This window comes from Cebus imitator, unplaced genomic scaffold (assembly GCF_001604975.1).
Source record: "Cebus imitator isolate Cc_AM_T3 unplaced genomic scaffold, Cebus_imitator-1.0 Scaffold162, whole genome shotgun sequence".
NCBI lineage: Eukaryota > Metazoa > Chordata > Mammalia > Primates > Cebidae > Cebus > Cebus imitator.
Genome location: NW_016107477.1, coordinates 425,727 through 448,699, shown reverse-complemented (window position 1 = coordinate 448,699; position 22,973 = coordinate 425,727). Strand labels below are relative to the sequence as shown.

The 22,973-nt window shown below is 39.6% G+C and overlaps 1 protein-coding gene and 1 pseudogene across 33 annotated transcripts in view; both read left to right on the top strand.

The window, feature by feature from the left end:
* The window catches only part of EPB41L3 (erythrocyte membrane protein band 4.1 like 3), a 243,717-nt gene that overhangs the window by 58,386 nt on the left and 162,358 nt on the right, over positions 1 to 22,973 (top strand). The window contains exon 1 of one of the 32 annotated variants that reach the window (XM_037744000.1): positions 2,025 to 2,353. The exons of the other annotated variants lie outside the window; for them this stretch is intronic. Coding sequence (XP_037599928.1) covers positions 2,299 to 2,353 — 55 coding nt within the window. The 5' untranslated portion in view covers positions 2,025 to 2,298. Of the gene's footprint in view, positions 1 to 2,024; positions 2,354 to 22,973 lie in introns of those variants that run through there. 32 annotated transcript variants of the gene reach the window in all.
* Positions 9,479 to 11,616, top strand: LOC108314810 (annotated as a pseudogene). The gene has a single exon (XR_001829670.2). The product of XR_001829670.2 is annotated as an X-ray repair cross-complementing protein 6-like (transcript).

Genomic DNA, 22,973 nt, shown 5'->3' with positions numbered 1-22,973 from the left:
AAAAACTCTGGCTTATAAGCAACAAAAAGTGTCAGTCTTTATGATTATCTTCACTGTCATCTCTAATCCTCACATCCTAAGGTAATGGAGGCTGAGAGTGTGAAACGTTCCCCTCTAGGGACATTGGTTACAGTGTGTGGTAGGTCCAGGATTCTAGCTTAGCTCAGGCTTTGTGTTGCCCAGAAGTCTCTGTCAGACAGGTAATATCTTTCTTGTCTTTATACACTTCTGGAAAAAATAAATTTATCAACTCTGGCTATAACCCATAGACAAGGTCATTCATCATCATGAGTGAATGGGAGTAACTTGTACTGGCTTTGGATTTCTAGTTGAGAAAGGAAGAGCTTGGGCTTTGGAGTCTGGCAGGTCGGAATTTGAGCGCCTGAAGCATCACTAGATGACTTGGGCCTGATTTGTGTTTGTTGTTTTTATCTTAATCCTTTGGGCGTTTTTAGGACCTCAGAGGTACAAAATTAAATTACTAATAATCTTTGGTTCATGATACATACTCATTGGTGTTTCCTCTTTATTTATTAATTAGACATCTTAAATAAAAAGCACCTGTGAGCCACCTGCCAAAACAACATCTAAGCTTTTGATGATAACCTTCATCTCACCATTTAGCAGTTCCCTTGTCTTAATCTCTCTCTCCACCTAACAGAGACAGCATCCTGAGTTTCATGTTTGCTATGCCTTTACTTTCCTGTTCATGCAATCTTATTACACTCTGAAAAGGAAATTTAAATTATAACTTTTTAGGTTTTTAAAAAGGACATCTTGTAGATAATCCTTTTTTTATTGTGAAGTTTCATCTACATTGTGATATGCTGTAGTAACATTTGTTTTGCTCTATTGTTAAATATTCCAGTGTGTAAAATATACTGTAGTTTATTTCTACAATGTCTTCTTGATGGGTATGTGAGTGTCTTCACAATTTTGCCTATTGTGGAGAGGGCTGTTTCAGCACTGTTGACGGTAACTGTAACTCCTGTGCACATGTGCCAGAGTTTCTCTTGGGTGGGAATGGAATTGCTGGGTTGTAGGGTGTATGAATGTTCAGCATCAGGAGACAGTACCGAATTGTTTTCCAAAGTGGTTGCCTGCATTTTCACTCTAATTGGAATGTGGTTTCACATTCCTTCCAACATCTGGAATTGTGAGACTTCCATTTTTTGCTAAGTGAATGGATATGAAATTGAGGCTTTTGATTGCATGATATTATCCCTCACTGAGGTTTAATTTACATTTCTCTGCCTACTAATGGTGCTGACCACCACTTCTCATGCTTATGGGCATGATGTGCTTTCCCTGCCATGAAATGTCTATTCTTATCCTTTGATCATGTTTCTATAAGATTGATTGTGATCTTCTTACTGGTTTATAGGAGATGTAAGCAAATTTCTTGATCATTTTGAGATCATTTTTGTGTCTGTAAAAATGGGGATGTGGATAATACAATGTTCACAGAATTGACTTAGGATTAAATTAATGTTTACAAATGGAACTGTAAGTGCTGGCGTACAGCATAATAGATGACCAAAAAATGGTATTTTTTGCTCTCTCCTGGGCCCTGCTCCCTCCTGCCCCCTGGAGCCTCCTATCAGTGGACTGGCTTGGTTGGAATTGGCCTCATTTGCTTAGTGGAGAGTGCTGCTTATTGGTGTGGCCAGTGTAGTCCTACTAGTATTATTGAACTTTAGAGAATAAAGCAAGTTAAATGAGCTCAGACTCCTTTGAAGGAAATACAGGGAAAGAAAGCAGAAGGGAAGAATTTCAATGCAGTCCTTGACAAAAATAAAGGGAAAAATCAGTATAACTATTGTGTTGATCTCAGTAGCCCTATCTGTAAATGTTTGAAGTGTATGTTAATATGACAATTGTGAAAGATAAGGATAACAATATATACATAACTAAACTGAAAATTCAGTACGAAGCAAAATGATGATGCTCAGAAGCCAGTGGTCATAGGCGGCCCCATGACACTTCAGGTTTTCTGTTTCTCTGCTGCTGGGATCTACTTCCACAGCACTTTAGAGAATGCTGCACAGTCATGCGGAGAAGCCACACTGGGAACCAGGGGAAAATATTAGAAGAAGAATCTGAAGGACACCATCAAATACTGTGCAGTTATTGCTTCCTGCCCCGGCTTGATTTTTGGAGTGTTGAATTTAAGGAGAGAATCTGGATGTGATAGAAAGCAATTGATTTTACCTTTCTGTGTTTCACTGAGAATATTCCTGGAGGAATAGAAGCCGGAGAGTCAATGCTACAGTAACTTTGAAATTGCTGCACTGCAGCATGCCATCTTTCATCTGTCTCTATCTGTGCTCAAAGTCTCTCTTAGGATTTGGAGGTAAAATTTTTGGATTGCTAACATTAATGTATGCTTGTGAGAAGTGGCCATTGTTAGTGATTATAACTCTGCATTTGATGCATATCTAAACAAATCCACATGTAAATTCAACCAGGAAATATGGAATTCTTCTTTAGTGCATGATGCCTCTTAAAATATCTGTTATTCATGGCTTTGCTATGCTAATTGTTCTCTAGTTTTTCTCTGATTTGAAAGCTCTGCTTTTCAGTTTTAGTAGGAAAATCCAGAAATGAAAATGGATGCAGTTTAGCTACAATGTCATCTCACCTTTCCCTTTGTCCTTCTTACTTAGTACACACCAGCCTGACCAATACATCCGAAAGTCTTCGCTTTGGAGACGCTCACTTGAAGCGTTTGGAAACAGCTTTCAGTTGTGATGGCAACTTCAATTTAGGAGGTGGTTAAAAGTTTGAATGTTCTCTAAAGACAAGAATGCCGTGTACTTATGCTTAGACTTTGCAAACCACAAGTTGTAATTCATTTTCCTTTGTGCCAAAAATTACACAGAAGTATAATGAAATATAATTAAGTTTATTTTATAAGTAATTGTAAAAACAACTGGCCACCCAACTTCATTGAAACATGGATGTTTCTTAAACCTCAGAGGCATGGGGCTGCCCACAAGCCCAGCTCAGGAACCTATTTAAGGCTTCAGAGCGTTACATATGGGTCCCTCAGTGAGTTTGTCTGTCTTCTGTTGATCCTTGGGAAAATATATTTCAACAATAATTGGTATTAGAAGTGACTAATTAGTGAGATTTGTATACAGAAGCAGTAGTAAACTCAGTGAGGTATTCCCATAGGCTCTTTTGTTGAAACCTTTTGATCTTGCTATGAATTTAGCTAAGGGATCCTTAATGTTTCGAAAGGGACTGTTTCTTATCTGTGTCATCTGCTTCATCCTGAGGGATGAGTGTCAATGTCTAGACAGAAACTCCACCGCTTTCCTGCCAACTACTATGTTGCTGTTATCTTTTATTTATTTATTTTTTCTGACATTAACTTTCAAAAACAATTCTACTATTTGGGAGAACTAACTTGTGGTGAGATATTTTGAATGTTTTTCCTAAATTGTAGCATATTACATATTTTTAAGTGTCTGATTTTCCTTTAAGTGTCTAATTTTTTAATGATTCCAGAAACTTTTACAAAACTACGTAAAAATTACTTTCCATATGGATGTTACTGAGATGAGCCTTCCTTAACAGAGCTGTTTCACTTTACAATAAACTTTGATAGAATGTGCCTTTCAGTAGCAAACTGGTAAGATATTACAGAAAATCAAAATCACACATACAGATGTTATTCATACTTGTGGTTTTATTCAGATCTTGTGTAAAGATACTGTTTAGTTTGTTTTGTGCCACTATAAAGGAATACCTGAGGCTGGATAATTATAAAGAACAGAGGTTTATTTGGCTCACAGTTCTGCAAGCTGTACAAGATGCATTTTCTTCTGTTGAGGCCTTAGGAAGCTTACAATGATGGAGGAAGTCAAAGGGGAAGTGGGGGTGTCAAATGGCCAGAGAAGGAGCAAGAGGAAAAGAAAGGAAGTACTGGCTGTTTTTAACAATCGGATCTCCTGGTAACCAACAGGGGTGAGAACTCATTACCATGAGGACAGCACCAAGCCATTCATGAGGGATCCACCCTCATGATCCAAACACCTCCCACTAGGCCCCACCTCCAACATTAGAGATCACATTTCAACTTGAGATCTGAAGGGCACACACGATCCAAATTAGATCAGATATTGAGAATGTTTTATAGGTAAGGATATTAAGAGAGATTGTGAATTACTCACAATTAAACAGCAAGTGACAGAACAAACAGGGAACTAAGAACAGAAACCACTTTTCATGGCTGAGAACCATCCCCCCAAGAATTGCCATTCCCTACCGCATAAACCGTGATGTAACCCTAGTAGTGGGCACATGCTCATATCCAGTGGTAAAGCTTGCGGAAGTGATAGTGCAGGCAGTTATGAAGGGCTCCTCAAGTTAGACCGAAGAGGCTAGAAATGACATGATTTCTGTAAGGGCTGTGTCAGGGTCCCGGGTTTGGTGACTGGCTTGGAGAGCTCTCATAGGACCCAGCATATGGTCATACTCACAGCCAAGTTCTATTACAGGAAAATGATACAAAACTAAGGTACACAGGAGCAAAGTCTTGGGGAAACCAGGCACAAGCTGCCAAGGTCCTCTCCCAAAATAGTCATAAAGGATATACTTAATTCTCCACCAGCAAACTATGACAACACATGGTATGTTGGGAAGTTCACTAGAGACTCAGGGCCCAGGACTTTTACTGGGAGCAGGTCACATAGGCAGGGGGTATGTATCAAAATTTCAGACTCCAAGAAGGAAAGCAGGAGTGCAGTATGAACCACATTATTTAGGGTGGGGAGGAGACACATTGTAAGTTCTGGATATACTGACTCTAAGATCACAGAGGGAATCAAATTAGGAAGATTACATGTCTAAAAAACTGATTCTAATAAAATAAAAAAATAATAAATAAATAAAATGAAGTTGAGGTAGGTCTAACAGGATTGAAAAAAAAAATAGAAAAAATAAAACTGACTCTAGCCAGGCTTAGGTAGCATGTGCGGATAGTCTCAGTTACTCTAGAGGCTGAGGTTGGAGGATCATTTGAACCCAGGAGTTCAAAGCCAGTCTAGGTAATGTATCAAGACCCTACATCTAAACAAGAAAAAAAATCTGACTCTAATATAAAGTTCGTTTCCATGGTTCGTTTATAGTATAATCACTAGAGAATTAAACTAAATCATATAATTACAGAAATAGAGAGGGAATTTGGACTTTGTATTAGCTGTGAAGGACACACTGTTAAGAGAGAATCTTAACATGAAAATGTTAATATTATTAAAGGGTAAATATATTAGGTAAATTTTTCAAAGTACCTAAATTTATGACTGCTTATTGAAATTAGGTAATTCTTCACCTGAGCTCTCTTAGTTTTGATTTTTTAAAAGCATAAGTAGCAGCCTGGTGTAGTGGCTCAGGCCTGTAATCCCAGCACTTTGGGAGGCTGTGGTGGGTGGATCATCTGAGGTCGGGAGTTCAAGACCGGCCTGACAAACATGTAGAAACCTCATCTGTACTAAAAATACACATTTAGCTGGGCATGGTGGCACATGCCTGTAATCCCAGCTACTTGGGAGGCTGAGGCAGGAGAACCACTTGAACACAGGAGGCAGAGGTTGCAGTGAAACAAGATCATGCCATTGCACTCCAGCCTGGGTAGCAAGAGTGAAACTCCATCTCAAAAAAAAAAAAAAAAGTAGCTAATTTTTTCTTATTTGTGTGTAAGGATAATGTGACTATGATAACATTTATAATAAAAATTCCCGAGAAACTTGTTTTCTACATGAGATGAGGGTCCTGATGGGTATAGATGTAGGAGAGGAACGTAGGAAATGGTGTCTTCTGGGAGTAACGTGAAGTGCTGAGGTGCCTGCTAGTCTTCGAACCAACCCAATGAACTGCTATGTGTACCTAACCTTCTAAACATTCTGACATAAAACCTCTTCCCCACTGATGATCTGCACATATGAGTAGATATCATGTCAGCTACCTAGGCATATCTATACCCTATCTCTAGGCATAGTGGCTTCTGAGAGTCCATAATTATAGTTACATTTCCTCTGTATAGCTACTAAATTATTCAAGTCCTATTTATTGGGGGTATATGATTGCTTTTGATTGGCAATATTACCATTTTACTCAGCCAAAGCAATTTTTCTAAATTCCTCATGTGTTTTGTTTTTTAATGAAGCTGTGCTCTTACTTGTGTGGGTGGAAAATATAGTAACAGGTTTGGGATGACTTTGAATTGCATATGTGTGTGGGCCAAGTGGTGATGCAGTATAGTATTGTAGTTATATGAAGAAAACTGCTTTATAAATATGCATTCTGGAGATGACATTTTTATGTTATACAAATTGGATGTGTCAGGATTTTAAATGTCACCCTTGCATTTAATGCAAGAAGTTTCTGACTTGCACTTTCTTGACTTTTCTTAGACGTGACCATAGAAACTTTCTTTATTCCTTGCTGCCAAAGACTGAGACATCCTTTCTTTCCCTCTTCTGTGCCCTCCTGGCTCCCTCGTATTCCTTTTATGCCCAGCTCTCAGCATCTCTCTGAATACCAGGGCTCTCACAGCAGTAGTAAGTGGGGAGAGTACATGGGTATCTTTCTTTCCATTTGGATTCACAAAACAGGAAAGCTGACAGATACAGTGGCTCATGCCTATAATCCCAGCACTTTGAGAGGCCAAGGTGGGAGGATTGCTTGAGACCAGGAGTTTGAGATGAGCCTGGGCAACATAGCAAGACCTTGTTTTTACAAAAAATCAAAAATTACCTGAGTGTGGTGGTGTGAACCTGTTTTCCCAGCTACTTGGGATACTAAGGCAGGAGGATTGCTTGAGCCCAGGAGTTCAAGGCTGCAGTGAGCCATGATCACACCATTGTACTCCAGCCTGGGAACCAGAGTGAGATCCTGGCTCTAAAAACCAAAACAAAACAACAACAAAAACAAGAAACAAACTCAGAAGTTCAAATAAGACAATTAACTTCTCTCTCTTCCATGTGACTGTTTTGTTTGTTGTTAGTTGTTTAAACTTACTCCAGGTAGGCATCCCAATTATTCCAGTAGCACAAATATTTGATGATGTCAGTATTCAAAGAAAATATGGGAAGCAAAATTAAAGCCAAGGAAAAATAAGTATGATAAACATATACTTTAACGTCTTTTATAGTTGATAAAGGTGTGTTGAGAATTTGGCTCTTAGATTCCTAGCAGTGAAAGTGAAGAGGAAAACATGAACGTGAAGATACGAAATATTTGTGAGATAAAACCCCAAGTTTTCCTACTACCAAAACCTAAGACAAGTTTCTTCCATGGGTGTTCTTAATGGATAATGTAATAAGCAATAACTTAGCATCCTTTTACAGAGGTAGAGCGAGACTCCCACGCCTACTGATGAGACTGTCGTATGACTGACATCATCAATATATGGTTATTTACATAGTGTACAAACCTAAGTGAGGACAAGCAGTTCTGAAAGGGCCAATGATTCCAAGTACACAGGTCTAGCCAAGAGTGAAATGCAGGAAATGTGAGGAACAGGCAGTCCCCATATCCTTCAGGCAATTACTTTCATGGGTATATTTTTCCCAACTAAGCTTTTGATAAGAATTATCCAACCCAGAGTCTTGGCTTATAATCTCTGACCGAAACTTGGAGTGTAGTGTTGCCAACGTATTTGGGAATGGAGGAAGGGTGGAGTTATTTTTCCCTGATGAAATTTAAGGACATATCCCTAAATGGATAGCAGCTGTGGTTTCACTGAGAGACGAAATGGAGGATCAACCAGCAGGAATAAAAATCTCTCCAAAAATAACTCTGGATCCACTTTAAACCAACGTTGGATATGATTCTAACTCAGGTCACTTTATCTTTATAGCAGTAATTAGTAAAAGTTTAAAATTTGGACTAGGACTCATTAAACCATCCCATTGCCTAGAAATGAAATACTATGAAAGCCTATTGTGTTATCCCCACTAAAGAAGTCTTAAACTGTGCCATGCTGAATGCAATTAATCACCCATGAGCAATAAATCCTTAGGAGCCTGCATTTGGTACAGAGTAGGCTGAAAAAAATAAACTCTAGAGATGATGCTTAAATCTTGATCACATTCCTTCCCATTTCAAAATAGATACAAGTGAACCTATAGAACATTTTTCATTCGTTTCTCTAAAGAACAATTTTTTAATAGGCAGGCAGATGTATTTGGAAGTAGAATTTAATTCAACCTTAACTAATGGTTCAAAGTGAGGATATTATTTGAGCCAATATTTGTTTCTGATACTTCTTGGAATGCTTTCAAGCGTGTTCACAACTACTTTTGGCATAGCACATGGCTTCGGAATGCCAGTTTTTCACTTTAACCTTCAAAGTATGCTAGCGTAATAGAGAAGCCCATTTCAAAATTTCAAAGCAATCCACATAATTATAATTCTCCATGTGTAGTGGACTTATATTCAGAAAGAAAAAATGTCTCTAAATACTTGGCATTTGATAAGAAACAAATTACAGACATTTAATACAATGAAAACTATTTTATTTCAAAGATTACAAAGTTAGATGGAAAATGCTGATAAGAGCTTGCTTTCCATAATGACTGTAGTCTGCTCCTTAACCTCTGACATCTCTTGCCACATCTCAGTTGCCAGGCAACAGCAGAGAAATAAAAACCTGTGTGAGTAAAGGAAGCTCCCAACATAAGAATGGACTATATTCTAGGAGCTGGTGAGCCAGTTATTTAGAAATTTAAATACATTTTTTATGTTAAAAATATTATACATGATAGTTTAGTACCCAAGACAGCCATTGCAAGCCTAGTTAACTCATAATTCCCTTGAAGTATTGAAAAGCATCACTTTTCCTATTCAGTATAACTTGATTCTCTTGTTCAAAATGCCATTTTCCAGGAAATGAAAAAATGCCACTGAACAGCTCAAATAGATATTATAAAGCTCTTGTATTACAGCATGTCCTTCTTACTCAGAGGGAAAAAGTTAGATGAAGCCACAAAACATGTATTCTCATTCTAAATATAATTGTAAAGCTTACCTATTTGATTTGAAGGGTGACAAAGGATGGTAAGAGGCAGCATGCAGAAAAAATAAAGATGTGATCGCTGACAGCCTGAACGCAGGATAGGATAGAGAAGGCAGACAAATCAAAGCACAGTTGTCTATCGCCTTTTCCAGTAAGGTAGGAAGTGGTGTAACTGTAGATATCCTGAGAGTATCACTGTATTATATCTCCTTATAAGAATTACAATAACCCTTCCTTAGCCGACAAGATGTGCTTTTTAAAAAGACTCACAAGTGTGCATTTTAGAAAATTTGAAACATAAATAGCTAACGTTTAAAACAGCATTGACTACATACACATTTGAAAGCAGTATGCATTCAGCTCTGAGCCAAGTTCATCCAGCTAGAGTAACAAAAACCCGAGGGCTCTGCAAAGCCAAACTTTGCTATTTACATACAATCTAGGGGAGAGAGAACTGGGCCCGCGCCTGCGTGCATTCTCTTCTTCTGTCCAAGTTGATCGCTTCCCTGCACCAAAGTGAGCAGTAGCCAACATGTCAGGGTGGGAGTCCTATTACAAAACCAAGGGCGATGAAGAGAAGAAGAAGAAGAAGAAGAGGAGAACCTTGAAGCCAGTGGAGACTACGAACATTCAGGAAGAGACAGTTTGATTTTTTTGGTTGATGCCTCCAGGGCTATGTTTAAATCTCAAAGTGGAGATGAGTTGACTGCTTTTGACATGAGCATCCAGTGTGTCCAAAGTGTGTACATCAGTAAGATCGTAAGCAGTGATCAAGATCTCTTGGCAGTGGTGTTCTATGGTACGGAGAAAGACAAAAATTCAGTGAATTTAAAAAATATTTACGTCTTACAGGAGTTGGATAATCCAGGTGCAAAATGAATTCTAGAGCTTGCTTGACCAGTTTAAGGGGCAACAGGGACAAAAACGTTTCCAAGAGCTGATTGGCCACAGATCTGACAGCTCACTCAGTGAACTGCTGTGGGTCTGTGCCAGCCTCTTTAGTGATGTCCAGTTCAAGATGAGTCATAAGAGGATCATGCTTTTCACCAATGAAGACAACCCCCATGGCAATGACAGTGCCAAAGCCAGACAGGCCAGGACCAAAGCTGGTGATCTCCGAGATACAGGCATCTTCCTTGACTTGATGCACCTGAAGAAACCTGGGGGCTTTGAAATATCCTTGTTCTACAGAGATATTATCAGCATAGCAGAGGATGAGGACCTCAGGGTTCACTTTGAGGAATGCAGCCATCTAGAAGACCTGTTGCAGAAGGTTCGCGCCAAGGGGACAAGGAAGCGAGCACTTAGCAGGTTAAAGCTGAAGCTCAACAAAGATACAGCGATCTCTGTGGGCATTTATAATCTGATCCAGAAGACTTTCAAGCCTCCTCCAATAAATCTCTATCGGGAAACAAATGAACCAGTGAAAACCAAGACCCGGACATTTAATACAAGTACAGGCAGTTTGCTTCTACCTCGAGATACCAAGAGGTAGCATATCTATGGGAGTCATCAGATTATACTGGAGAAAGAGTAGACAGAAGAGCTAAAACGATTTGATGATCCAGGTTTGATGCTCCTGGGCTTCAAGCCCTTGGTAATGTTGAAGAAGCACCATTACCTGAGACCTTCCCTGTTTGTGTACCCAGAGGAGTCTCTGGTGATTGGGAGCTCAACCCTGTTCAGTGCTCTGCTCATCAAGTGTCTGGAAAAGGAGGTTGCAGCATTGTGCAGATACACACCCTGGAGGAACATCCCCCCCATTGTGTGGCTTTGGTGCCACAGGACGAGGAGTTGGATGATCAGAAAATTCAGGTCACTCCTCCAGGCTTTCAACTGGTCTTTTTACCATTTGCTGATGATAAGAGGAAGATGCCCTTTACTGAAAAAATCATGGCAACTCCAGAGCAGGTGGACAAGATGAAGGCTATTGTTGAGAAGCTCCGCTTCACATACAGAAATGACAGCTTTGAGAAGCCCGTGCTGCAGCAGCACTTCAGGAACCTTGATGCCTTGGCCTTGGATTTGATGGAGCCTGAACAAGCAGTGGATCTGACGTTGCCCAAGGCTGAAGCAATGATTAAAACACTGGGTTCCCTGGTGGATGGATTTAAGGAGCTTGTTTACCCACCTTATTACAATCCTGAAGGGAAAGTTACCAAGAGAAAACACGATAATGAAGGTTCCGGAAGCAAAAGGCCCAAGGTGGAGTATTCAGAAGAAGAGCTGAAGACCCACATCAGCAAGGGCACACTGGGCAAGTTCACTGTGCCCGTGCTGAAAGAGGCTTGCCGGGCGTACGGGCTGAAGAGTGGGCTGAAGAAGCAGGAGCTGCTGGAAGCCCTCACCAAGCACTTCCAGGACAGACCAGAGGCCGCGCACCCAGCGGTCCTTCCACAGTGTGACCAGGCGGCCTGACCTTGTTCTCAGCCAGTTAAAATGTGTTTCTCCTGAGCTAGAAAGAGTCTACCCGACAGAAGTCGAGGGACTTTATGCTTTTGAGGCTTTCTGTTGCCATGGTGATGGTGTAGCCCTCCCACTTCGCTGTTCCTTACTTTACTGCCTGAATAAAGAGCCCTAAGTTTGTACTAGAAAAAAAAATAATACAATCTAATTACACCCATACTTTATGTGATGTTGCCATGGAGAAATATATTATGAATTCCAATGAGAAATGCCAGAAAAACCACTCCCTACCTAGAGGCATTGGGAAATAGCTATAGCAGGTCGTCTGCCCTTAGCCAAGGTACATAGAAAAAGAGACATTTTCCATGTAAGAGTGAGTCGTGTCTCTAGGTCAGTCACCACGGGTTACCCACAGTGCAGTAAAAGGGATTTGCCCTTAAGGAGGCCACAAATGTGCACCGTTCTCATCCCTCCTCTCATCCCTCTCTCATCCCGGAGGTGCTCACTCATGTGGCTGCTCATTCACAATGGGGGCATCTCTAATTAGGGGGACTGCTTTATATGTTACACCCCAGCAACATTTTAATCTAATTGTTCATGAGCCCTGCTGACTCTTAATTACTGTTTGGGTCATGCACACAGCAGTGACAGTAATTCCAAATTAAAAGGTGAGTGATTGGTATTAAGCATTGGATTAACTTTGTATAATAAATACCAATACTTGCTAAATATACTGGAGCCAGCTGACGACCTCTTTAAGATGCAGCCATCTAACTAAAAATGCTCTGTTTACCAAAAAGGAGTTTGATGTTATTGTCTTGTTTTGTTACTTCTGCCTTTAGATTGCCTCTGTATCTGAAAAACTAATTTTGAGTGTTCCTGTTTCAGATGACTGAAAATTGTTCTAAAATGCTATGCAATCCTGCTGAAGGAGGCATTGTCCAATCAAACCGACAGATTATAATAAAGAGGGATTTTGTAAGATTATATTGATAAAATTCTGTAAGATTATATTGTTCCTTCGGAAATGGCATAACCAGCATTAAATCAATCTTCAAATAGTTCCTTAAGTTTTAATAATTGAAAGTTTTGGGTTTCCTTCCCTAATTATTCATCTTGAGCTTTTTATAGAATTTCTTGAGTTCAGAACACATTAGGGCCATGCGAGGGCTCGTCCAGTATCTGGTGAGAAGTGATTAACACACAACAAAACATCACCTGTAACAACTTCTAAATTCGGGGAAAGTTGGAGGTCTGAAGCTATGGGCCTTAGAAGCAAAATATTTAACCTGCTTCCTCCATTCCAGAGCCAGTGAATGTTTTGAATAACTATTGCTAGGAAGATACCTTGGGGAAAGTTACCGGAACTTCCTTAGTTTCTCCTCATGTTGACAAATAATCAGTATCACCCACAGACGTTTTGCATTTAATTAGGGCTTGCATATACCCTGTGGGGCCCCTAGCAAATGGGGCATACCTCTGGGAAATGGAGATCCTTATTTCACATTTAGTGTTTCAAAAATATTCCTCCATGTGTCAACAAAGCCTTTGCTTTATCTCATATATATATTTTTCAAACATCCAGAGGAATTGGTAGAAACACAGCGGAGAGAGAAGGGAAACTTTGTGGGAATGGATGGAGTTGGTACTCTCTTGAGGACTAATGGTCTTTACTTTTCACTTACATGCCACCTAAAGAACACTGAAAACCTATGGACTCCATGCACATTTTCAAGTTCACGTCTAAAATTTTTATCTTAAATTTAAATGATTATACAGTATGTAATTTCAGATATTATGTGCCACTTATACTTTTTATGACCAAACAAACATCACTTTTGTTATCTTTTAAATACTAGAGCAATTTTCTATCCTTCATCATATATTTCACAGTACAAGTACAAACTTTAATAGATATTTTGCATCATTTCTTTTCCTACATAAACTTCTGTTTCCATTCTATTTCCTCCTCAAAATATTACCCTAATGTAATATTTTCATGCTTGAAAATATTTTATTGGTTACCATCTGCAACAAAGTGGATATATAAATTGAAACTTAATTTTTCTTTCTATGTGACTATAATATTCTAAGTTTTAAAAATATTTTGTGGATTAAGTGATCATTACAATTAGTAGTATACACTTACATATAAATGACACAAACATATTGCAAACTATAATAAATATTACACAGAAAAAGTGTTCTTGGGAAACAATCTCTTAGTAATATAGGCAGAGCATTTTTCCCCCCTAGCTCAGGTACCTGTGAATAAATATTACATACTGCTAAAATGAAACAGGGTTTAGCAGCAGTTTGTTCCTTCCTTCCCCTCCATCTCTTCCTTTTTTCCTCCCTCCCCTCCCCTCCTCTCCTTTCCTTTCCTTTCCTTTCCTTCCTGCCTTCCTTCCTCTTTCCTTCTCTTTATCACTTTCTGAGATAAGCACAAATGAACTTGTTAAGGTACAAACCTGGATGGATATAAATGGAAGGAGAAACATATGACAGCATATACCCTCCAATTTGCATTAATTTATTAGCTACTTCATTTTCTCCTTCTTCAATTTGGTTGAAAGGAAAAATTTAGAATGCATTTACCTCAGGCTAAGGATTTGTTAATCAGTCATTGAAGTAATTCTATCTGATTATTGAAAAAAAATTGTTTTCTCAAAGTCGGTACCAATCTCTTAGACAGTTTCTTCTTTTTGCCCACTAGAGGTGTTGTGTCCTGGGACAGTGCACTGTCTGCCTCGGGGATAGGGCCAGTTTGCTGTTGTATTGTCAAGTGGAAGGAAGAGGCTTGTGGGAAAAGCAAGCCTTCGGATAGCAGCCACTTTCTCCAGCAGAGCCGTGTGAGGGTCCAGAAGCTGAGGCTCTGAAAACTGAGTCTCTGCTGGGTGCAGTGGCTCACGGCTGTAATCCCAGCAATTGAGAGACCAAGACCAGCAGATCACTTGACTTCAGGAGGTCAAGGCCACCCTGGCCAACATGGCAAAACCCCGTCTCTACTAAAAATACAAAAATTAACCAGGATTGGCAGTGCGTGCCTGTAATCCCAGCTATGCGGGAGGCTGAGGCAGGAGAATCACTTGAACGACTCATCCCAAAGCTCTATGGAGGTGGAGGTTGCAATGAGCTGAGATTGTGCCATTGCACTCCAGCCTGGATGACAGAGTGGGACTCTGTCTCCAAAAACAAACAAAAAATCTACAATTAAAAAGCAAATGAGTCTTTTTTTTTTTTTTTTTTTGAGACAGAGTCTCTCTCTGTCACCAGGCTGGAGTGCAATGGCTTGATTTCAGCTCACGGCAACCTCCACCTCCCAGGTTCAAGCGATTCTCCTGCCTCAGCGACATAAGTATCTGAGATTACAGGTACACACCACCACACCCAGCTAATTTATGTGTGCGTGCGTATGTGTGTGTGTGTGTGTGTGTGTGTATATATATATATATATATATATATATATATATATGTATGTATTTTAAGTAGAGATGGGGTTTCAATGCCAGGCTGGTCTCGAACTCCTGACCTCAAGTGATCTAGCTGCCTCAGCCTCCCAAAGTGCTGGAATTACAGGCATAAGCCACCGTGCCTGGCCCAAAAACCTTGAGACTCTTAAAACTAGACAACTGCCAGCATATACCTTTGAGAGAAGCTATGCGCTCCCAGGGGCATGCGTGTTCCAGTCTGAATATCATTATTGTAAATAATAAATATTTTGCTATGTGGCTGTTTGTTCTAAGGGAAAATTTCTCATTATGAATTTAGTTGCCCTACAGATGCTATTTAAAAAGCCGCATTAGGGGGAGTTCTGGTATCTGTGTACCACCTTGCCTTGTCCACTATCTCCCCAAGCCCACTTAATACACAAGCTTTTGTCGAGCCTGTGGGTAGCTGTAGGTGGCAGGGAGTCCAGTAGGAATGGGGGGAGTTGGGGAAGGAAGTGAGAATTTTGATGTCCTTGGGAACTGAGATGAAAGGCTTAGGTGATACGGTTGGCCTATCTCAACTTCCTGACCCATTTTGTATGCGTTTATTGATAACTGAGCTCATCTTCCTTCTCATTTCTGAGAAGGAGAAGCCCTCAGTTCACGGGCATTACCTCCACCTGTGCCTTTATCCCCTCTCCTCCAGAACTCTGCCCTGTGACCCGCCATCGGCTCCATAATCCCAACCTTTCCTTCTCTGTGATTCTTTTCCTTTAGTTATGATTATGCTCAAGTCTGTCTTATCCTTCAGAAACAAAAGCAAACACAAAACCCCCCTTTCCTTGATTAATTTCTTGCTAGCTTCCTATCTCCTTCCCTTTCCTAGTTCCTCATTTCTAACATGACAGAGATAATAGTAGCTGCATTATAGAGTTATTGAGGAAATCAAATGAAATAATACCTGCAAAACATACAAAGCTCTATCTTTACCAGTAGGACATCACTAAACCGTAGCAATTATTATTATTAGTAGTAGTATCCACACTTATTTATATTTAAACGTCTCCATTTCTTTAAAACTCTCATTCACTCCTTGATCCACAGAATTATTAATATTTATCCCCAAACTCAATTGATATTGTTCTGGTGAGGCCACTTGCGACTCCATTCTAAATCTAGTGGACTCCTCTGAGCCCTTAGTTTTGTGGATGCCTTACTTAGATCTGCTGTCTCTCTCACTGACAGTTCCTTCTTGGTCTTCTTCAAACAGCGCTTGTTCAGCCACTACCTGTTGGTGTTTCCCAGGGCTTCATCTTTGACCCAAATTGTTATTTTTCTCCATACTGCTTTGGGATGAATCTTAATTTCTCCCTAGTCTCAATCTCTCCTGAGCTGCAAGCAAATATTTTATGGATTGTTAGATATATGAATTAGATGCCTCATGGGCAACTCAGCCTGAAGCTGTACACAACAGAATTTATCATTTATCTTGCACTCTTTCAGTCTTTCCAACAACATATTTCTCCCCAAGCCCTTCTCCTTTATCAAAAAAATGGCACCACTCCCAGTTAGGTGTCATTACGAGCAGTTACCTAAGCTGGAAAGCGGGACTCAGGGCAGACCTCTCCTCTCCTAGTCGGGCAGTTAGTGCAGTCAACACTAGTGCATTGAGTGGAGACTATGTGTCAAGTAATGGGACACCAAGTCCTGTCAGTTTTTTCTCTGGCATATTTCTCAATCCATCTTGCTTTTTTCCACATCTACTATTATTGCCCTAAGAATAATTTATTCCTATAGTAATGATAATACCTTCTTTGTTAACATCAATATTATTATTTCTTGCTTAAAGAACAGCAAAACCTCCTACTTGGTCTTCCTGCCACTAACTAGTCTTAAATTTCTCCAGTCTTTTCTCCCAAATGTTGTCAGAGCGGTAGCTCCAAAATACAATCAGGACTGTGTTGCTCCCCTGACTGCAGTCCATTGCCCGCAAGATAAAACTCTAGGACTGACCGCAATATGCATAATTGTCAATCACTTGGGCCTTACCTGCCTCTCTTCAAAATGTTCCTGCCCTTTCTTCTTACAGTTTCCCCATACTAATACCAAATTAAGGATCCTGTGGCTTTTCTAATCCAATTGTTTCTTCTGTCTGTATTCCCTTCCCCTCATCCTCTGCCCATTCATCTGGTAAGACTCAGCTCAGGCTAGGTTAGGTGCTCTCATACTACCTGGGCTTATTTCCAGCAAAGCATTCCCTGCATTAAAGGAAAGGATTAATTCACATGGCAGTTGTCCTAGTAGACAAGGAGCATGTCTAGACCCACACTTTTATTTCATCTTTGTGCCCCTGCTACCTAATATGGTACAGTACTAAGTCAAACACTAAGTGCTCAATAAACATCTAAAGAAGGCTGGTTGGGAAGGGGACACAGGGAAAGTACTGGAGGGCTCTGGTGGGACCTGCAGCTGTGTGGGGGAGATGAGACATCCTCAGGGCTTCATGGAGAGAGGGTGTCTCAGCTAGTGGCTATCACATACAGGCTATGTTCACTTCATCATTGTCAATACTTCCACATCATTGCCAACACCATGGTTAACATTGATTGGGTTCTGATGATGTGCTAGGCACTATTACATTCTTTAGATAGCTGAATTTATTTAACCTTCATTTCTAGCTCTGCAACGTTGGTACCCTGACTCGCCTCCTTTTTAAATATTGAAAAACTTAGAGAAAAGTAACTTTAACTTGCTCTAGGTCACACAGCTCATAACTGGTTGAGGAAGAAATAGAACCAAGTCATATGACTAATGCTTCTCTTTTCTAAGCTACTATGATCCCTACCTTCATTGTTGTTAACTCCTGATCATCCTTCAAGTTACCACTCAGTGTGGATACAGAGCAACAAAGCAAGTTATGTTTTTTTAATCTTTTTTTATACTTTTAAACTTTTTATTTTGAAATCGTTTTAGACATACAGAAGAGTTATAAACTCAGCAAGGAGAGTTCCTGTATGTACCACATTCAGCTATCCCTAAGGTTGGCATCCTACAAATATGCAGTACAATGGTCAAAACTAAGAAACCGACATTGGTACCACACTATTAACTAAATGCAGATTTCGTTTAGATCTCACGGTTTTTCCACTGATGCCCTTGTTTGGTTCCAGGATCCAATCTGGGATCCCACTTTGCATACTAGTTGACTCACTAGGATCTCCTTGGTCTCCAGTCCCTGGCGGGTCTTCAGTTTTCCTGTCTTTCATGACTTTGACACTTTGGAAGACTAACTCATCATTCTGCAGAATGTCCCTCAATTTGGATTTGTCTCATGTTTCCTCATGGTTAGATTGAGGTTATGCATCTTTGGAAAGAATCTATAGTGGCAACATGCTCTCTGTCAAATGGGGCACATGATGTCTATATGTCTTGTTACTGATGATCTTAACTTTGATCACTTGGTCAAGGTGGCTTCTGCTAGCTTTCTCTACTGTACTGTTAACATGTTTCCCTTTGCGATAATAAATATGTGGGGGATATACTTTGAAACTATGCAGCTTAAATTTATAACCACTAACGTTACCATTCATCAGTGGATCTTCTCTGTAGTAATTATTACTGTGGTTTTCTAATGGTGATTTTTCTATTTTCTTCATTTATACTATAGCTATTAATTGGAATTAGTCTATAAGGAAGAGTTGTTTCTGTTCCTCCTTTTGTTTATTTGTTCAATCATTTATTTTTAGTAGTATGGACTCATGGATACTTACTGGATTATTTGTGTTATAATTCAATACTACCCTCAGTTTACATTTTTATTTAAATTGTTCAGCCATGGCCATCAGGAGCTCTTTCAGGCTGGCTCCTGTGTCCTTTCTGTATCCTCCTGTACCCTTTTAAAAGTGTTTCCTTACTTTCTGGCACCAAAAGGATGCTCCAGGCTGAGAAATGAAGCAAATTTTAGAAATTAATTACAACTATGTATCATATGAGAAAGTTAAAATTTCTCATTGGACATGTCATGCAGTCGATCACTAGTCTTTTAAAAGCTTGGTGCTTCTCATAAAGGATTTGTCTTATGTGACCTTAAGAAAACCAAAGAAGATACTAAGTCCTTCATTCTTCTCCCCAGCCCCCAATATAAAGCCTTGGAAATTACCATGTAAAGTATGGAATGTAACATTGCAGTCACCTAACAATACTTGCCATTTAATTTCCTTTCAATAAATGTGCAAATGTTCCCCTTCCTGATCAACGTACCTGAACAAATGTCGATTTTCAGAATGGTGTGGTGAATGGTGCAGCAGGCATCCTGCGGTGTTCTCTAGGAATTTTAGGATCTGCATGCTTAATTCCCCTATCTAGATGAACTTGTACTTTACCTGAGGCTTTGACTTAGTTCATAGCCAGTTGTCTCTTCCTGCAGAGTGAATTAAGTTTGAAAAAGTTAAAATTAAAAAGTTGCTCTTATCAAGTTGATTGTACTGCCAAAATCGTTTAGACTTTCTATATGTATCCCTGAGGGAGCTTGTTCTTAAAAATAAATTTTATGGTAGAGATGAGAGTTCTTCACTTTTAAAGTTACTGAATCTAGATTAGTGTCAATTATGGCTGTTCTTCACCCATCACTCATCAGGCCGTTGCTATGCCATTAATCAAGGGAACCCATCTAATTTTAGGTTTAGCTTTAATCAGCTCTTGTGCTATTTCCATTTTTATATCATCCTTTTATACAAACACCTTAGATTACTTTTAGCATTTTTGTAAGTCATAGTTGGAGAAAAACCTAATCCAGCAAACAAATTTTGAGAGGACTTGTTGGAAAAGGAAATCATACTGGGAAAGGGTGTGTTGTGTAAAGTCAATAGAGATATATTTTCACATCTGGATGGTGTCATAGTAACTGAGCCAAAGATCAAAATATAATGAAAAGAAGAATCATATGAAGGAAGGCTAAATAACATGCTCATTCTACAGAGTGCATAAAGGCAGACATTTTAAATATAGTAACTAAGGTCATAGTATAGGTATAGTATACCAATTTTTTTTCTGGTCTTACTAGGAAGACTGTCAATTATGTGGTAGATGAAAAAGATTTTATTTGGATTATGTACAAAGAATCTGAAATAGTAATTAAACCATCCATAATTTTGTTTAGCCTTTGTAGATTTTTTTCTAGGGAGGTAAACAAGTAAATGTATGATTGATATGTACTGCAAGAGGGTTTCAAATTACATCAAATAATTATGAGCTTATAAAAACATCTATAAGTTCATTTGTGGAATGATTATTCGGAACTCAGAAGATATTTTCCTTTAGTAAGATCGTTTCACTTCTTGGTGTCCCACGTGATTGGACAAGAGCCTAATTAATCCATGATATGCTTAAAGTATGGACAAACTACAGTGTTTCAATTACAGTAAATCGCCATTTTTTGTATTGCTGCTATGAAGCTCTGCCTTTAGCATCCTATCTCAAGTGGCTGTTGGGTTAGCTGGGTGTTCACAGCTCCAGTGTAAGATTTCCCTGTCCTTGCAAGGCGGGTGGAGAAGTAAGGACTTCCTACAGTTAAGGTAGACACTCCCTTTGTCATTCTCTCTTTGCTAAAGGTCTGTGTTCCAAATTAAGAAATCTGAGAAACTTCCCTTCTCCATTTATTTGTAAACAGAACTTTTAATAAGTCAAGACTTAATGATAAAACGACATTTCACTGTCAAAACCTCTATCATCTGTTTTCTTGGTCTGCAACTTTGGAGTAACTGTTCAACTTTATAAAAGTAAAACTGTAGCCAAATATTTTGAAGATCAAAACGTCCTCTACGGGAAAAAAAAATGTTTATTCATCTTCAGTAAGGAGCACATGCCAAATTATTCTTTTTTGAGAGCTTATACAGAAACGATCCTGGACACTTCACTTTAGTAACAATCACTTAATTAATTCCAGACACTGTGTAATGTTGGCAAGGAAAATACTCATAATGTTAAAAAAAACTCATACTTGATGTAGCCTAATTGAATTACAACACTGATGTTAAGGACTAAGTACACTTGTAGAATATGAATGTTTGTCCTGTTATGCCCTCTTCTAGATAATGACTCTTAGGAAAATTAATGTATTTTTTACTTAAGTATTAATGATAGTAGCTAACTGGTATGTGCTTACTATGTGTTAGACACAATTGGAAGAGCTTAATACATTTGATGCTGAAATAACCCCATGAAGTGGGTAATGTGGTCATTTCCATTTTGCAGTGAAGACACTGAGGCCTTGAAGGTTAAATAACTTAATCCGCAGCCAGCAACGTTCAGAGGCAGATTTAAACTCAACTCTGACTGCCCAGGCTCACCTCCTAACACCCAGGCCATGCAGCTTCTACATACCTAAATAAATATATTACTATTCTGGATACTATTGACATTCACTCTCCACAAAGGCATAATGGTGTCTAGATACCAATGTCCTTATCTGTCGCCTATTTCTAAGTGTTTATTAGGCTCATTTCGGCTTCCCATTTAAAAGGGTCTTTGTAAGTTGTTCCTCTAGGAATCGGGATACACTTGTACATCCCTGTAGTGGTTTGAGCCCAAACTCCAGTAAGTCCTCACATCTGTCACAGTGTTCTGTTTCTGCATTGATGAAAAGAAGCTCAACCATTGAACAAGTATATCAGAGTGCATTCTTTCAAAGGCCTGTTGTCTTCTTGCAAGTAAAAATCCATGCTGATAAGTGTAGTTCTACGATTTACCTGGTTGTAACCTCAGATAAGTCACTTACCTTCTCTTCTGTAAGATGGGTATAAAAGACTAGCAGGTTTTCTGAAACTTAAATGACAGAATGTATGTCAAATACTTGCAAAGTGCCTGGCACATACTAAGTGCTCAATAAATTAGTTGCTATTGTGAGTGAAGATGGTTCCGTGGTTCAAAATCTTGTTGGAACTACTTTTTGAAGTCCCTCCAAACTAGTACATGGAATTATTGTAAAGAATTTAGTTGAGTTTGTTTATGGTTACAACTCAGGGTTTTGTTTTATTTTGGTGCTCAGTGGATCTGACCCCACTGATTCCTTTATTCATTAGCCCAGTGCTAAATCATTTTGGCTCCTTCCAAAAACCAGTCCATCTCCAACATCATGAATATTTGCAATTTTTAAAAATGATTCCAAATAATGAGGCGTGTGTTCTTGAGAAAACTTCTCAAGTAAATGCTTTAGCAAGTTTTGAATGCCTGGGCACAGGGGCTGATGCCTGGAATCCCAGCACTTTCGGAGGCCGAGGCGGGTGGATCATTTGAGGTCAGGAGATCGAGACCAGCCTGGCTAACATGGCAAAACCCCGTCTCTACTAAAAATACAAAAATTAGCCAGGTGGTAGTGGCTCCTGTAATCCCAGCTACTTGGGAGGCTGAGGTGGGAGAATCGCTTGAGCCTGGGAGGCGGAGGGTTGGGGTGTGCTAAAATCCCACCACTGCACTCCCGTCTGGGCAAGAGAGTAAGACCCTGTCTCAACAAAACAAAACAAACAAAACAAAGAAACAAAAAAACAAGTGTTTTGAGCAATTTTTAAACTTTTGAATTGTGTGTGCTACAAGACGAGAAAAAAGCATGTTAGGAAAAGCCCACATGTTGACATCTATTTTTCCATGCTTATTTAAATATCTGAGCCCTGTTAACCTCAGAGCAGATGCCATTTCCTGCACTTACCCCTTTCTATCAGGCAACATTATCAAGTCTGCAGACCCAGCAGACCCACTAATCAGAGTTCCTGGCTGCTTCGTCCCAGGTCTTCTGGGAAATGGATTTATGAGCTCAGCACACCTCCCGACGGTCAAGAGCCACATCCTTCACTTTGTCAAATGGGTTGGCTCTCCAACCGCCTTCCTCCTCAGCTTTTGCAGCTAAGTGTCCACAGAGGTGAGAGGAAGGAGGGAGACCCCAGAGGCCCCCCGCTGCGCTGGCAGAGACAGAGTGGCTGTGTGGTATTATTGTGAGCCCCCGTTATCACTGTGACACATCATTATATGGCATTGAGAGCTTAGCGAGTGCTTTTTTCATGAATTATTTCATTTAATCCTCTCGATGATCCTTGAAGCAGGTTTAGTCACACCGTTTA